Here is an 18,346-nt window from a genome sequence, read left to right on the forward strand (position 1 = left end):
CCCTCACATGCTGGAATTTGGGGGCGTGTGCCGGTGGGGTGTCCACCAATCCTGAGCCCCTTGGTGGTATAAAACCCTGAACATGTATCTGAACATTCGCTCTTTCTGTCCAGTACTCCTGAATTGGAGGGTGCCACACTTCTAGGCGAGGGTGGTGGAACAAGGGAAAAAACTGCAAAGAATAACTAAGAAGTAAAAGAGCGTGGTTAGACGGGCAATCCCTTGTCTATCCTGAAAGGATGGAGAACGCACACGCAAAGTCCACGGCTGAATGCCTGGCTTACTTCGGGGTGAATGAGGAAATCGGTCTCACTCCAGAGCAGTGCAAGAAAAACCTGGACAAGTATGGCTTCAATGGTGAGAGTTTGGGCATCAGGGATGGGGTGGGAGGCCTACTGAAAGAAGACTGACTCAAAAAGTCACTGTTTGGCAACTAGGCCATATAGATAAACCTCTCACTTCAAAGTTAAATAATTTAAGTGTTTGCATTTAAAATATTCCACAACGTACATCTGCTGGGATAGTTTGTGGAAGTGTTTTCCGGAGTCCACAGGAGTGCCGTTAGGAGATACTTGTTGAGTCGGGCTGGGGTTGAGATTTTGCATGTGATGCTTTTTTAGAGGGGAGTTGCAACAGCTGGTAGAAATGCAGAGACATTGAGAAGCAAAGACTTTGAGGGCTTTGAAGAGCTATTTAAAGATAGCCAAAGAAGATGGCTGGAGAGCGAGAGAGACAGGTGATGGCTCAAGAAGCTTCCTGGGTGATATATGGGGCGGCCGTTAACAGGAGGGATGGATAATTTTAGGCCGGGTAGAAAAGGGAGGTCCTTAGATGGCTTATGTCTAAATGATCTGTAATATGATTGCTAATCAATAACCAGCAAAGACTCTGTAATATAGTATTATATTCAAAATCATTCTTGTTTTCACTGTGATGTTCCTGCTTCCTTGTAACATTTTAGTGAGCTGACATTAAACGTAATGTTTTATTTTGTCATAAAGTGAACGGCCGCTGCAGTGAGGTTTCCATTAGGCCTCGGTCAGAATTAAAAACCTGATTCTATATCAAATCCGGTAGAAAGGCTTTTTAATTTCAGCCATGCCTACAGTGCTTGATTACATTAAGTGTAAATCACACAGGGATTTTTGAAAGAGTTTGAGGCCAAAAATCTTGAGGTCATATTTATCATCTGATACCAATAAGTCTAACTCTTCGCCCAAAGTTTTGTTGAACATGTTTCTTGATGAACGCCATGTTTCTTTCCTGAATATGATTAATTTTAACAGACCATCCTTTTCCCTTTCTTTCTCCACGACCTTTCTTCTCCTTGATCTTTGTGTCCAACTCCAGAGCTGCCCGCTGAGGAGGGTGAGTGTTTATCCAGCCACATTTATGTAATATGTAAATCTGTACAAGAACCTCCAGACACCTGATTCGACCCAGATGGGAAAACCATCGCGAATACTCTAAAAAGGGTTGTAATAATAATACATGCCTGAAGCAATTTGATTGTGTGATGCTACACACACTAATGACATTGTACTCAATGTAAAAAACTCTTTGACCATCATCTTTCACAACAACATTTTGAAAACTGAATTTCCCCCCAAGAGGCATTGATAGTGACACTGATAGTGATAGAGAAGTGTACCTTCCTTCTTCTTCTACATCCATGCTTTATACTGTAAACACCTCCATTTGCACTGAAATAAATGTAGCATTAGTAATCACATTCATATTATGTGATAATTATCCATTGATTTGTATGTATTCTTTTCTTTGTCGGTCTCATCCAGGTAAGACCATCTGGGAGCTGATCGCTATTCAGTTTGAGGACTTGCTCGTCAGGATCCTGTTGCTGGCTGCCTGTATCTCTTTTGTAAGTCAACATGTGTTGTTGTTCATTTAAACCAGTCAGTAATGCTAAACTCTGGTTATTCCTCTCACGTTCATTTTAAACTCAAGTAATAACAGTAGGAATTAAATTAAATTAAATGTTTTTTTCTTAGCCCAAAATCACAAATCACAAATGTTGTAGTAGACATAGTAGCAACAAACTCCACACCACATGGGATCAGACACTTCACTTGACTTTTATCTACGAAAGTGCATTTTTAAAAGATTATTGTTCACAAGAATACACCATAAAATAAATAAACTTGACATTTTTGCCAGAATAATCTCTTGGCCCTCTTACATTATTGCCAACCATCAAGAACCCATCACACAAACTCAGAAAAAATGCATTCTGCAGTTTGTCCACATAACTTCTTGTCCCCCTCCGTCTCTCCATGTATTTATGAGGAAGACAACTTGAGAGGACGGAGACAGAATGCAAAGGCTTGTAGGAGGTGTATTAATCCCTATACCCAGAGTTCACCCCTTCAGGCAGCTGTCATGATGGCCTTAGAAGGCGAATATTGAGGAGCCAGTGAGAGATGGGGGTCAGGAAAGTATAGGGGGGCTGAGGGGTATGGGTTTATTTTAAGAAAGCCCCGAGCTGAGGAGAGAAACTGAATCCTTCGGGAAAGGTCAGGCCTGAAGGAAGGAACGAAGGGCCTCCACAGAGAGAGGGTTGAAGTCAGAAGGAGCAAGGAGTTATGGGACATCAAGATCAAAGTAAAAACAATTGCGAAATCATTATATGACAAATATATACTACATTAGGAAAAGAAAAGAACTGATTACACATTGTCAAAGTAGATGAAGACCAAGTCTTAAAAATGCCCTGTTAAATTTTATGATTTGAAAATTATTTTTTTTGTTCACATTGTTACATGTTGTTGTATACCATATGCCATGTGAAACATGCTCAATGCATTAAAAAACAACTATAAATGCTAGTGGAAAGCCTCCATAATCACTGAATATGTATCCTCTTATTGTTCTGACTTAAAACATTACATAGGAGTTTAGGCATTTAGGCACAATCCCAAAGTTTAAATAACACTAATTGTCCATTAAAAGTTCATAAAATACAGATGTATGCGTGATGTTTCTCAAGAGCAGTATGGCCCACTGTCACTGTTGTCTCCACTGCTGTGCTCACACCAATACTGATTTGCTCTTTACCACTGTGACCTCAGGTGCTGGCCTGGTTTGAGGAAGGTGATGAGACCGTCACTGCCTTCGTGGAACCCTTCGTCATCCTTCTTATCCTCATCGCTAACGCCATTGTTGGAGTGTGGCAGGTCAGTGTTGAGCAATCAGACATATCCTTTGCTTATGACAGAAAGAACACCGGCTCCAGTTACTGCCATGTTTTCTACCCAGACGTGGTTGCTCAACTGGAATAGTTGTTGTGTGCTCTAAAGTAGCTATTACAACATAGAGTAAACCTTAGATAAACAATATTATTCACTCTTAGAATAAAGAAGATTAATATGATGAGATAACCAGATAGATGATGGATGTTACACATTGTGCAAGTCATGCTCTTGTACAAGCAGGTCATTAAGTTATTGGCATCAGTGGCTACGGGAACATTGTTGTAAACAAATCCTCTGCAAGTGTCCAAATCAGCAACCTGCTATTAGAAGATCTTATCTCAGAGTAGTGTGTGCTTTCTTGTTGCAAACTCCCTCCATTAAATTGTGTTTATAAGCATAGATCTATGCCCCACTGACCACACAATCATTGGTATTTATTTGGACAACCTGTAATACATAGTATCTCAAGATGGAATGGCACAGATCATATATTTGACCTACTCGTGTGTCATCAGTAGGTTGTGTAATTGCTGTGCTTAAAGCTGCTTGAGGACATTGAGGACTTATGCTAACATGTGTATGGATTAGTTTATTGATAATTGTTAACGTGTGGCTCAAAATGTCTGCATTTGACTTATTTTGACTTTTTAATGACTTTTTGTCTGTGTGTGCCACAGGAACGTAACGCTGAAGATGCCATTGAGGCTCTCAAGGAGTACGAGCCTGAGATGGGCAAAGTTTACCGTTCTGACAGAAAGAGCGTGCAGATGATCAAGGCCAGGCTGATTGCCCCTGGAGACATTGTGGAGGTGTCTGGTAAGAAACGTCATCATTGTTCAGAATTTTTATAGGCGGGACCCAATTCGTAAGCCGATCTATGAACGTTCATGTCGGGGGAATCGGACTCTGTTAGTCACTGTCTGTTATGTTAAACAGTCGTCACTGTCTAAATACAATGTAGCTGTGAAAAGAGACAACAAAGATCCTGTGAGCTGCTTAAATTTCTCTTAAGGGAAAGAAAGACAGACAGAAATTCAACTTATATGTGTCTGGAAAAGGCCGATGGCAAAGGCTTGTGTATTTTTAAGGAAATGTGAGTCGCACTTCAATGAAGATATGCTGACTGAAGGAAAGCGAAATCACAAGTATAAATACCCTCACTGGCACCTGCCACACCTCATCTCCCCTTGCTGCCATTGCCCACGTCCGTTCATTTGTCAGTGTACACCTGTCGTCTCTCTAGCTGGCAGCCCCCCCTCACACACCATGTGTGGTTCATTCTTACATGGCCATGCATGTCAGTTTAGTTTCTGCCTCATTATGAAATCCAAGGATTAAGTAAAAAAAAGTTACTCTTAGCAGTTGTCTTAATTTAGAATACCTTCTACCATAATGTTGCATAATTGTAAAAGTATTTTTCAGTTAAGGATTAGGGTTGTGCGATCATTTCTATTTTCATATCATAAGGTTACTCAAGATCGCTGACAGTGATCCAAGCGCCAGATAGGAGTTACATCATAGTCCTCCAGTCTGCCAGAGCTTTGAAATATTCACACCTTTAAGCTTCTAAACAGTTAAAGTCACATGAATAAACTTTTGTAAAAGAGTGTGAACATTTTATTTAAAACATTTAAATATATTTGATAGTCAATTTGATAGCAATGTCTCCTCCATTCAAATATTGGCTCCCTTTTTAAAAGTCTGCTTGGTGTGACACTATCACAGCATCATGTCCCGTTTAACATTGTTAACTTATCTAATATCAAAATCTAGTTCATATCCATATTATTTACTACTCTTATGGAGCGCAGCTCAAATATATACAATATACAATCCGATCACTATTCTGCACAAGCCTACCAAGGATTTAATTATGAGTGGCATAAATTGTGTTACTTATAACTATTACAATCACTTGAATGTTAAGGTTAAAATTTAATAAAACAGATATACACTCACCGTAGTTTCATTTATTTTATATTGACGCATTCTATCCCAATTTATTAGAATTTACAAGAATTCATTTTAATGATGCTGATTTAATGATAATGATGACGTCTCTGTTATTCCCAACAGTTGGTGACAAAGTCCCCGCTGACATCAGGCTTGTTTGCATCAAGTCCACCACCCTGCGTGTTGACCAGTCCATCCTTACTGGTAGGTGTTCAAGAAACCTTAAAACTGCCACGACATGTTTTTCTACATTGGCCATTATTAATACATTTTCTCTCCCTTAGGCGAGTCCGTCAGTGTGATTAAGCACACTGAAGCTGTTCCCGACATGAGAGCCGTCAACCAGGACAAGAAGAACATGCTTTTCTCTGTAAGTGCCTTCACCAACATCAATATTTCATATTCCCTGTGTCTCAAGCCTGTTCTTGTTACTCCTTTTTTTCATCTAACTAGCATTGCCTGTTTTTTCAATTGTCTCTGCTTGTCTCCTCTGTAGGGCACTAATATCTCTTCCGGCAAGGCCATCGGTATTGCTGTGTCCACCGGAGTCTCCACTGAGATCGGTAAGATCCGTGACCAGATGGCTGCCACCGAGCAGGAGAAGACTCCTCTGCAGGCCAAGATGGACGAGTTCGGCGAGCAGCTGTCCAAGGTTATCTCCCTGATCTGTGTTGCTGTCTGGGCCATCAACATTGGCCACTTCAACGACCCCGTCCACGGAGGCTCATGGATCCGTGGTGCTGTCTACTACTTCAAGATTGCTGTGGCTCTGGCTGTGGCTGCCATCCCTGAGGGTGAGGGAAGCACGGCATTGTAACCAGAAAGTGACAGTCAGAGTTAGTGTGTGTGTTCTTCCACCGCTTGTTCCTCTCACTCACAGTTTTCACCAATGTCTCTCAGGTCTGCCCGCTGTCATCACCACCTGCCTGGCCCTTGGTACCCGCCGTATGGCCAAGAAGAACGCCATCGTCAGAAGCCTGCCCTCCGTGGAGACCCTGGGCTGCACCTCCGTCATCTGCTCAGACAAGACTGGCACCCTCACCACCAACCAGATGTGTGTGACCAAGGTGGGTGAAAAAACAATTTCACACTCAAGAAGGAAATCGTGTTGTCGAGAGTTTGTCTACAAAACCGGCCTACTTCGGACACAGTTCAAACTTTTGTTAAAACTTTCTTTGTTTCCTCCGCCACAGATGTTCATCATCAAGAACGCTGTTGGCGACAGTGTTTCCCTTGATGCCTTTGATATCTCTGGCTCCAAGTACACCCCCGAGGGCGAGGTGTAAGTTGATTTTCATTATTCAATTCCAGTATCAGGCATACATTAATGTGCCCATGAACCGTCCCTCATTTATTTTTTTATTTATTGTCTTTCAGCTCTCAGGGAGGTTCCAAGATCAACTGCAGCGGATACGACGGCCTTGTTGAGCTGGCTACCATTTGCGCCCTGTGCAACGACTCCTCTCTGGACTACAACGAGGTAAAGTCATAAAGTCATGCAGTGTATTTGCTACACTGAAACCTCATGACCTTCCAAAGTGTAACCAATGATATCCATCTCCTTCCTTTTCTTCAGTCCAAGAAGATCTATGAGAAGGTCGGCGAGGCTACTGAGACTGCCCTGTCCTGCCTGGTTGAGAAGATGAACGTGTTCAACAGCAACGTGAAGAACCTGTCCAGGATTGAGAGAGCCAACGCCTGCTGCTCAGTAAATCTCCTCTTACCATTTGCTACTTTTTGAGGATAATTCACATTTTTATTTATACAGCTAATTGCAAACCACTGAAAACGATTAGTTATGTGGATCAGTTCAAATTGTTCCAAATAATTTAAGTTTTTAACTTTGGCCAACCTAAGATAACTGCCTATCTAATAAAACGCCCTTTCATCCAACAGGTGGTCAAGCAGCTCATGAAGAAGAACGTCACTCTGGAGTTCTCCCGTGACAGGAAGTCCATGTCTGTGTACTGCACTCCCACTAAGGGTGATGGTGGTGCCAAGATGTTCGTGAAGGCAAGTTTCTTCTTTTTTCCGTCTCACATCCTTTGTTCAGCATTCAACATAAAACTAAATGATAATTTTTTCTTCCTCCACAGGGTGCCCCCGAAGGTGTGATTGACAGGTGCGCATATGTGCGTGTTGGCACCACCCGTGTGCCCCTGACCGACGTCATCAAGGACAAGATCCTGGCTGTTATCAGAGAGTGGGGTACCGGTCGTGACACCCTGCGTTGCCTGGCCCTGGCCACTCGTGACACCCCACTGAACTTGGACGAGATGAAGTTTGAGGACGCAACCAAGTTCGCCGATTACGAGGTGAGAGCTTAAACACCTTGATATTGAGATGTGTGGATGTAAATGTGACTACATGTAAACAGTTATTTTGAATGACTCTATTCAAACCTCTTTCCTCAGACTGACCTGACCTTCGTCGGCTGCGTGGGTATGCTGGATCCCCCTCGTAAGGAGGTCTGTGGCTCCATTGTGCAATGCAGAGAGGCTGGAATCCGTGTCATTATGATCACTGGTTAGTGTTACGTGTGGAATATATATTTTTAAATAAAGCCACTGTTTTACACCTCAGAAACTTTTATTTCGCAAACTCTCCATCAAACTTCTCCTCCTTTATATTTCAGGTGACAACAAGGGAACCGCTATCGCTATCTGCCGTCGTATTGGCATCTTCAAAGAGGATGAGGATGTTGAGAACAAGGCCTTCACCGGACGCGAGTTTGACGATCTGCCCCTCCATGAACAGGCCGAGGCTGTGCGCAGAGCTTGCTGCTTTGCCCGTGTAGAGCCATCCCACAAATCCAAGATTGTTGAGTTCCTGCAGGCTAATGATGACGTTACTGCTATGGTGAGAACTCAGCAGCATGAAATACAACCTGACTTCACACAGCTGCAGTCCATGTGTTTTTCAGCTGTTCTGTGTGTGGTTTGCCTGTACATGTGTGTAGTTGAAGAGTAATTTAACATATGCTCTCCACTCCTCCCTATTCCAGACTGGTGATGGTGTGAACGATGCCCCTGCCCTGAAGAAGGCCGAGATCGGCATCGCCATGGGCTCTGGCACTGCCGTTGCCAAGTCTGCCTCTGAGATGGTCCTGGCTGACGACAACTTCTCTTCCATTGTGGCTGCTGTTGAGGAGGGCAGAGCTATCTACAACAACATGAAGCAGTTCATTCGCTACCTCATCTCCTCCAACGTTGGTGAGGTCGTCTGGTGAGTGGCTTACGTAACATGCACTCTGGTCCACAGCTAAACGCCACATTTCAGCCATCTTTCTCTCTGCCTCTGGGAAACTTCGGCCTGTTATATTGTTTCCTTTCTCACTCTCTCAGTATCTTCCTGACCGCTGCTTTGGGTCTGCCCGAGGCTCTGATCCCCGTCCAGCTGCTGTGGGTCAACCTGGTTACTGACGGTCTGCCCGCCACCGCTCTGGGCTTCAACCCCCCAGATCTGGACATCATGGGCAAGCCCCCACGTTCCTCCAAGGAGCCCCTGATCTCTGGCTGGCTGTTCTTCAGATATATGGCTATTGGTGGTAAGTAGGACTTTAGACATTATGTTTGTGTATTGTTTAAATGCAGGACACACTCTTGCCAAAACCAACACTGTCTTGTTTTCTCTAACAGCATACGTCGGTGCTGCCACTGTTTGCGGTGCTGCTTATTGGTTCATCTATGACCCATCTGGACCCGGTGTCTCCTACCACCAGCTTGTGAGTCTCTTTCATTGTCTTTAACACACAAACACACACACACACACACATGCATACAATAAATAACCTCACCTCTCCTCTCTCTGTACAGTCCCACTTCATGCAGTGCCACGAGGACAATGAGGACTTCGCCGGAATCGAATGTGAGATCTTTGAGGCTTCTAGCCCCATGACCATGGCCCTGTCTGTGCTGGTCACCATTGAGATGTGCAACGCTCTCAACAGGTAATACTTCACATGTCATGATGATACATTTTATGATGACTGCAGTGGTTTCCTCTGGAAACATTTATTTACATAACACCTTTTTTTCTTCTTTTTCAAGCTTGTCTGAGAACCAGTCTCTGATTCGCATGCCCCCATGGAGCAACTTCTGGCTGCTCTCTGCCATGACCCTCTCCATGTCCCTTCACTTCATGATCATCTATGTTGACCCTCTGCCCGTAAGTCAGCCACAAGTGCTCTCTGTAGATTGATTTAATTATATTTAGTTATTGTGACGTGGAGTATATGTCGAAGTTGCTCTCCACTGTAGTTTCCCAGCAGTTCTGATTCCCCTGCTTTGCCCCCCAGATGGTCTTCAAGTTGACCCATTTGAACATGGAACAGTGGATGGTAGTCCTGAAGCTTTCCTTCCCCGTCATCCTTATTGATGAGGTGCTGAAGTTCGTGGCCCGCAACTACGTTGAATGTAAGTAGTCTCACTTTTTATACATCCACTCTAACATATTAAAACAAATTAAGACTTCCCTCTTATTTCTTGAAATAACAGTTTGAATGTGATTTAAGTGTGTTAATACTGTAATCTTTTTTTAATAATTATGTTAATCATTCATTGATATTTTAACTGTGTAATTGTGTATATGCATTTCATCTTCATCCTGTGCTGTCAACCAAATTTCATCACATCAACTCTTCGGTCGGCAAATTCATCATAAGTTGAATAATGTGTGTGTTTTGATCTGTCCTATTCCGTCACTCCCTCATCATTAACACCCCTTGTTGATTTCCAGACTAAATTCAGTCAACCCACCACCTTTAGCTTGTAACTAAATCAAGGTATTCCACAGCTTGAACTGCTACTGGTTATCTCTGTGCCTGTGTATCTGTAGTTTATGTGCATGCTGGTGTATTTTTTGTTTTGTCGCATATGCTCCTGCTCATATGCAAACCAGTCCTCAGCGAGGTCTACTTTGCATATTATCACACTCCTTTAGATGTAGAACTCCAGAGTCTCTTAATTAATTGATGACTTAATTGAAAACATGAATCTAGCAACTGTCACAATTGACAAGGTGACACGATGACTAATGAATGGGGAAATCCCAGAGTAATGCTTTATATATCTGATGTCCTCCTTTATGTCTAGTTGGAAGGTGAGCTAATCACCTGAGTTGCTGCTGTCAGTGTCAGCCGTACAGCTTGTTTGTTGGGTTGTTTCTGTCTGTATATAAGAGTGTGACCAATGCCTGTTCTGGTACCACTTCTGTAAAAGGCTTGATATGATCAGTGTCCCACAAAAAGCCTTTGGCAACACTTTATTTTACAAGGATTTATAAGCAGAGTATAAACATATAATTAATAGTTTGTAACACACTATAATGTAGCTGGGAACAAAGGTAAGGGCTTTTAAAGTGTTATTGATGGAGTTAAATAACATTTTGAACTCTCCCCAGCATGCTCGTGTTTGAGCAGATAAAGACTGTTATTACAATATTACACTGTTGTTATTATATAGGGTATTTTCTAATGGGGAAGTTGTACTTGTTGAATATACTATATATTATTAAACACATACAATGTTATATACACTATAAGGTGTTACAAACAGTTTATTATATGTTCACATACTGCTTCTAAATTATAAATGGGGGTGAGATGATGTAATAAAGTGCTACCAAACTTTTTATGAAATATTTTTAAATGAGATTGTCATGCTCTTCATGCATAATGACTTCAGCAACACCATTTTAGTTAGCTTGCTGCTTTCATTATATTTGATGTCAATGATCAATTATTCTGAAGTGAGAGGTTATGTTATAGATGGCATCATGCTTTCTTAGTAAGATTAGTTCAACGTTGGGCAACTTTCTAGAACTTTGACTTGTTTGTTTGCAAAGAAAGTTTGTGTTGTTTGATTTCATTTGTCAAGTGTTTCCACTGTTGAAATCAAAGCATGTGTCCAAAAACCATTTCTCTATCTGATTATCCATTCTCTGTTTACCAGGTACAGAAAAATAGAGATGTAGAAGAAGAGGATCTTAAGGTTTGGCAAGAAAGAGGCGGAGAAGAGAGAGAGGAGGATCAAAACCAAAGAGGGGAGCCATATTGAGCCAACCAATAAGAGAAAGGAGAAAACACAGGAAAACCTATTTTGAAAAAAAGAAAACTCAATAAAACCTGTCAAAAAAATCTGCATAAGCATAACCTCTATATAAGAAAGAAGAATTTGACTCAAATGAAGGGAAGTATCCCTGCCAATAAAGTATTCAAATATTTAAGATTTTATTCTCAGAAATAAAGTATGTATTAAAAGTGATTTTTTTGTTAAACTTGGATATTCTCAGCTGTTGTGTTTTTGTGTCCTCTGTCCATTTTCATATGATTGACTTTCCAGCTCATTTCTTTTATTCTAGTCTTTGTTGCTCGTGTCTCGTGCAGCCTCCCTTGTTTGGCTGGGCTTTGTACAGTGTGGTGTAGGGTTGCAAAATGACTTCATATGGGCAGAAAAACTACATGCCTCCACGTGCCAGCACTCTATAGGCTCCATGCAGTCAGCAGACTCTGTTGGAGGTCTCATGACGTAAAATGGGCATGTCTACTTAGTCACAACACTTGTGGTCTTATATATTGTTTACGTGATAAGCTGCAATAAAATTATGATTACAAACTCATGTACTTATATTGCGGAGCACATTTTTATTGATCCTTTAAGCATACAGTAGATGATTTTCCTACACATTTATTTATTTGTTTATTTTTACAGGGACAATGACCACTAATCAACAGAACAACTGTAAGTGAGCCAGAGTTAGCCAGAGAGGCTAATTTTCATCTGCTGTCCCTGGCCAGATTTTTTTTTTTTATGGCAGCCTGAAAATACATTTTAAATAACACAATACAACTAAGATAGACACATAGTAATGTATAGACACAACTGATTCACATCAAAGAAAAGTGTATCCACAATAGATGCATATATAATACACTGGAGGCACATAAAAAAACATTAACACTAAAACAAGACAAATGCACACATACACCAAATAAGCAGGCAGGACAGACAGTACAGGACAGACAGTGCATTAATGATTGCACACCTCATTGGCAACAAGCCATTTCTTAAGGCTATGTTTGAATGTCTTGTACGTTTTTGTGTGTGCGTATTTGTGTGGAAGAGCATTCCATGAGTTTGCTAATTCACCGAAAATGCATCAGGAGGCACAATGATTACAGTGTTTAACATAAACAGGCTCAAACTAATTTATGTTTCATTTTTTGTTTTGGTATTTAGCTTGTGTCAAATTTGCTGACAGTATTTCTGCTCTCTGACTGCTGCACAGTGTCAGTACATCTGTCTTTGGTTTGAAGAGCTTCATTAGTTTGGAAAAAAAACAAATACGTTAGATAATGTCCCTAAATGGTATGTTGACATCCTTCATTTGCTTTTCATAATCTTCATCAAACATCTTTGATTGCTCGGGTGTGAAATGGTTTCTCCAATCACCGACTTCACCTGTAAAGAGATCAAATAAAGCACAGCAGTGTTAGATATATACATCAATCACTACATATGCTAGTTAGAAAATAACTGAGAAGCAAGTTCTCAATTTATTTTCCCTAAAAATAATAATCCTTAAACAGTAAGGCTCAAAGATTATTATCCTGATCAATTCATCTGCCAATTATTATGTTGATTATTTGATTAATTGGTGAAATATCAGAAAACAGTGAAAAATGTCCAAAGCTGACGCCTTCAAATAGTCCAAAAATTACTACACTATAATAATAATATTTTCAATTAATTTGCTGCAAATAGACCAATCCATTTTTCAACTGTTAATGTTAGCTATATTAAACAAAACGTTCTTATATTCTATAAAAAAAGAAAAACAGAAGCAAAGGCAAGAAATCCAGGAGCCTCTAGGCGGCGCCACTATACTGTGAAGTACAGAACGAAGACAAGATGTGACACAACCCAATAACAGTAATGCATCCTGTCTATGTGGAGCTTCTACTGTTGATTTGGTTGGAATTGGTACACTCCCTGCTCATTTAGTTATTTTTTAATCAATATCTTGCTTCTGGACAAGACTAGCAGCAGACTGATGCACCTTTTCTCATGAAGGGAGAGATGGACTGATCAAAAACTGGAGTTGGGATACAGGAGTAGTTGGTCATCGGGTTCTCCTTCATGTTCTTAAAGGACGTGAGCTCCACAATCCGGCTGATGACCTCATCAGAGACGGATAAGTCCAGGTACCTCATGATGCGCTCCACCTCACGCCGAGGATTCTGGGAGATAAGAGGGTAAGAGTATGTTGTAATGTACAACATGATTTGGTCGTACTGAGTCCATGTGTTCTCTGTACCTCTTTCATGTCCTCATAGAAGAGGTAAAGGATGTTCTTCTTCTCTCTCTCCATCCAGTAACTTTTCACGTGGTCATACCAGGAGCCCCACGATACTGCAGAAACAGAATTATTTCATGTAACATTACTCCCAGTTCAGTAAGAGGTTTATGCCAATTTAAGTTGCAACACATGTTTTAATAATGTTAATACATTTACTTATCTTTATAGATTAATTACAGTTCATTGACTTTTGGGTTGCAAAGTTCTTTAATCACTGCTGGACAGTTAATCCACTTCTGGCAAAGTCCATTTATTAAAACCTGATAATATATACAACTGCTGGCTGGATGTATCTTTGCAATAACCCTTTAAACAACATTTACAATTGCAGACGTGTGAATTACTTTTGCTGTTATCTGATCCTGTAATTATTCTCTGCTATTAACGGCACCTGTGGTCATACTGTCCATTGTTAACATACAAATATTGAATAAAGATAAGTTATCAAGTGTTTTCTTTTACAAATTTCCCACGAGGTCAGTTGCAAATGTAAGTGAATTGCTAATGAATAGAATGAGTTCCAGTAGCCTTTTCCCAGAGGGTAAGTGGTCTAATAATCTATTGGAGTAATCTTCCTGATAACTTAAAGAGCTAAAAAAAGAAAAACACGTGTAATGCCGGTTAAACACCAGATGAAGGGATTTTTCTCAAGTGATGTTATTAGTTATTTCTTGCAACTGTTCTGTAAAGCAATAGCAATGATTGGATTTGGTAGATATTAACAGTTTGACATATTCAAAACATGACAATTTACAACAAAGTGGTTATCAACTTCATCAAAAAGCTAAATGGATCTCCCAAAAAATGTAATGCAGCTGTGTTAGTAAAGTAGCAGTTGCTGGCAATTGGACACCAAAGCAGAAATGAAGTATAAAAATACATCAGTTTAAATTCTTTTGCAGATCTGAAGGAACAATTTCTTCTGATTGCATTCGCTTCACTCTGCTGTCTCGCAGGGTGCTGCTAATCCTGTCATGGCCATTGAGGTGTAATATGTTTCTCACGAGGAACAAAAGCAAGGCTAGGAAACGTATTCCCAGGTGTCATGGATTGCAGAACTTTGATTATACCTACATTTGTTCAAATACAGAAGCACCGTGGCTGGAGCGTGTAAATGTACCAGTGGGATTCTTATTTCTTTGTTCAGCTAAAAGCTTTGTGCAAACAGAAATGACCAGTTTCAATATAGGTAAGACGACACTCAGGAATGTGATTTAATCTACTTACACTCTCCTCGCATGAACTTGCGGATGTAGCCATCCCAGGGACCTGGCTCAGGCTGGGTCAGATTCATATTATCAAAGTGGAAGTAGCTCACCAGGTTGTCTTTGGCATTGCGTGACACGTAGATAACCTTTTCACACAATGAGGCATATAAAAAGAGTTTGATAACCACAATGAGTAACTTAATGAAGCAGTTTCATGTTTGACATTTACTCTTTCAACATACATTTACAAACAATTCCCTGTCGGACTTTGCTCTCAGTTGACTCTGACAGTTTGAGTCTTACCTTGCACTTGTTTTCCCAAAATCCTGTAGGCACCAACTGAAAAGGAAGATGTGTCTTGATAATCCTTGGAGGGTCCATGGTTTTCATAATATCAAGACCTGAGACATTAGTTCAGGAAAAAGTATATGTACGTATGAAAGTTTAAACACACTTTTGTTACACTCTATCTCAGATTCAATGTGATGTGAGTCCCACAGAGATACATATACCAACTGACTTAAAGCTACTGCACAATTTTAACCTACCATTCAACTTTTTCTTTGCCTATTTTATGACATTGTTTTACTACATGATTGTTCCCATTTTTTGTAATGTTTGATTAATGCAATACATCAACATTTTGGCAAATGTTTATTTGCCTTAAACTTTACTTAAGAAAGTCAATAAACATATTTCCCAAAATGTTCCGGGTAAATTGACCCAGAGCAAATGAAATGGAAGCACTTAATACAATAAGCCAACACAGTGTTTTGAGAGGATGAAAATGGTAGAGAGAAAACTTGATCGAACTGATTGCAATCCCAAATGGAAACAAAAGACAGGAAGGGAGCATTTGCATTCAGGACCCACAGTTGGCATATGAATGAGATCAAGGGTCAACAGTCGGGGGCCAGCATTTGCTTGACATCATTTTATTAGCAAGTCTGCCCTGCCCAACTGCTATTTCTTCATCACTGCCCAGCACCAAACAAAAGTTTGAAGTAGCAACTAGCTACCATAGTTAAGCATCTAGCAAGATACCTAACCAACTCAGGAGTGAGTACCAAAGTGTGTGTACATCGGGTGGTCATAAAATCCAAATGAATGCTGAATGTGTCTGAAGAATCTGTAAGTAGGTCACTATTGTTCTCTTTTTATATGTATTGCTCTCCTGTGGCCAAAACAAAGAGACAGGAATCACCTGACAACTTCAGTGATAAACTACGTTAACACCGCGAGAAACTGCAGTCTGTACATGTTTAAATCGTTTGAGCAGTTCGGGTATTTTTGGCACTGAAGGATGGGTTAATAGCTTATTGACCCCGATTAAGGTGTCAAAAGAAGCCGTTACGAAAACATTCCTCCAGGAGTTGGAGTGCTGAATGACAGACCTAGTTGGAAGATGTATTTGGAAATAATGTCTTAGCAAAAGTGGACACACACTTGAAGAAGGTCTTATTTGGTCAATCACACACTTACAAACATAGCAACATACTGTAAATACACACCTGAGGGGATGGGTGGTGGGGAGAAGATCTCCAGGAAAGGACTACGTTCGGGTGTTGGAGCTCGCTTGCAGGCCTCAGCATCTCCGTTGTGAAAGAGCAGGTCAACTATCTCCTGGGTCCATGTGGTCCCTTATGTCCCCAAAATACAAATCAACACTGGGTTGAATGAATAGGATACTTTCCATGTATTGAACCACACTGCTTTGAGGTCAAGTACAAAACTAATAAGTCAAGTACAAAACTAAAAAACATTGACTCAAACCTTTTTTTTGACAATTTCACAGAAATTACCACGTGGTTCCACTACATATCCATTTGAATGTTAGCCCTCACAGTGGTTACTGGTTTGCTTAAAGACATTTAGATTATGTACTTTTTCATTGTTGAAAGTCATCATGTTATGTATTCTATTATAGATACCATCATTTCAGTACTTAGATCTTTTAATTAGGTCAAAGTAGCAATACCACACTATAAAAGTATTCCCATTGTGTGTTAAACTTATTGAACAATTCATCATATTTTATAAGATTAGGCTAAATGTTTAGCATGTAAACTGTATATCTGAAAAGTAACTAAAGCTGTCAAATAAACATAGTGGAGTTTTAGTTTCCTCTCATATATGGATGATTAGAAGAAAATGTAAATACTCAAGTAATACTCAAACGTGTTACATTTCACCACTGGTGCCAACTATGTCAATAACAATACAACACAAGACACAAAAAAAACTGTCCTGCCCAAAACTGGTAATCCATTTAGACCTGAACTAAATTACCTGCTTTGGGGTAGGTGGCGATGAGGAGGTCTGAGGGGTCAGGGCAGAAAGCCCAGATGGATTCCCAGTTGTTGGCGATGTAGCACATGAGAGGAACTCCTCTGATTGGGATGAGAGGGAAGCGAGAGAGGGAGCCGCCTGCCCTCTGAATGGCTTCGCTGTAGGACAACTCTTCTTCCTTCGACATGACTGACACTGTCAAGAGTTGTGTTAGTTGAGGAGACCAAGAACCAGCAGCCAAAGTTTTAAAGCTGGTTCCTCTCTGGGGTCCCGGCTTCAGCAGCTTCTTTGACTTTTGATCCGTTGTTTAACATTCACTGTTGCACCAATAAATCCCAACTGCCCCAATAAATTCCTGTCTGCAATTCTCTTCCTGTTTGATTAGAATTGAATGTATTGGTTTAGTCCTCTTGATGTCTTCCGGTTTCCAGCCTCAATCCTCTCCGACATCTAAAAAAGGAACCCTCCTGAACCACCGGCTGAAGCCTGAGTGCTTCAGTCACTCGAAAATGTGTTTATTTCCCCCCTCTTTCTATCTCTGTAACCTGGCTGTCTGAGTGGTTGTAACAGGTTCTTGTCTGTCTGCAATCACTGGAACTCGCACAGGCAGACCTATAAGTGCCCTTACGTAACATTCACAGTTACGTATGAATTCCACTTTTCCTCACAACTGCTTGCTCTGTAATTTGAGGAAGGAACAAGGGAGGTTCTTACAAGAGCCCTACACACCACAGAGGCACACTATAATCACACACAAAGAGTACAAAGGATTGTTTGAGCAGTTAATCTGATGAGGCTTGAATTCATGTCTGCTTTTTTTTTAAACTTTTGTGAGAAACATGTTGAAAGTCTTCAGCTGAAAATCACCTTTGGACCCAAACTTTTATAGTAATACAACTGAAAAACCAATAGCAGTAAAAAAAAATAGCTTGAAAAGGGCCCCTTCTCATTTCATGATAAGCTTGCAACATATACAAAAATGTGTAGCTGGAAATGAAAGAGTTGAGCTAGAGTTGAGAATACACATTCCAGGAGTTCCACACTCAATATCCTGCCGAAGGTAGAAACAATATTATCACTAAAAATAGGAAACAAGTCGTGCTGAGCTTGTTTCCTAAAGTTTCCAAGGATCTTGAGTCCTGTCTTTTTAAGTGCAGAACCTCATAAGAATCTCTAAAGTTTAAATCTAAAGTTTAAAGCAACCTGCAACGTGAACTCTGCGCTATATTAAATGACATGTAAAAATTTAAATTGTACTATAAAGATGAAGAAAGTTAACAATATAATAATTAGAATAAACACCTTCTTCGCAGGTGAGAAGAAATCATT

The 18,346-nt window shown here is 40.5% G+C and overlaps 2 protein-coding genes across 2 annotated transcripts; one reads left to right on the forward strand and one right to left on the reverse strand.

Annotated features, from left to right (window-relative positions):
- The first annotated feature begins 114 nt into the window (after positions 1–114).
- On the forward strand, positions 115–11,442 carry atp2a1l (ATPase sarcoplasmic/endoplasmic reticulum Ca2+ transporting 1, like). Its single transcript, XM_079237698.1, has 23 exons — positions 115–357; positions 1,351–1,368; positions 1,797–1,879; positions 3,087–3,191; positions 3,887–4,025; positions 5,286–5,366; positions 5,447–5,532; positions 5,659–5,956; positions 6,063–6,229; positions 6,356–6,444; positions 6,540–6,642; positions 6,739–6,870; positions 7,059–7,175; positions 7,259–7,477; positions 7,577–7,688; positions 7,798–8,021; positions 8,167–8,387; positions 8,507–8,709; positions 8,801–8,886; positions 8,978–9,111; positions 9,212–9,329; positions 9,460–9,577; positions 11,114–11,442. The coding sequence occupies exons 1-23, from the start codon at positions 240–242 to the stop codon at positions 11,125–11,127; spliced, it is 2,985 nt and encodes a 994-aa protein (XP_079093824.1). The 5' UTR covers positions 115–239; the 3' UTR covers positions 11,128–11,442.
- On the reverse strand, positions 11,272–17,204 carry sult1st6 (sulfotransferase family 1, cytosolic sulfotransferase 6; the record flags this gene model as incomplete). Its single annotated transcript, XM_079237700.1, has 7 exons — positions 11,272–12,622; positions 13,221–13,401; positions 13,479–13,573; positions 14,748–14,874; positions 15,032–15,129; positions 16,240–16,368; positions 17,018–17,204. The coding sequence occupies 7 exons, from the start codon at positions 17,202–17,204 to the stop codon at positions 12,510–12,512; spliced, it is 930 nt and encodes a 309-aa protein (XP_079093826.1). The 3' UTR covers positions 11,272–12,509.
- Positions 17,205–18,346: the final 1,142 nt, after the last annotated feature.

Source organism: Taurulus bubalis (genome assembly GCF_910589615.1).
Source record: "Taurulus bubalis genome assembly, chromosome: 2".
NCBI lineage: Eukaryota > Metazoa > Chordata > Actinopteri > Perciformes > Cottidae > Taurulus > Taurulus bubalis.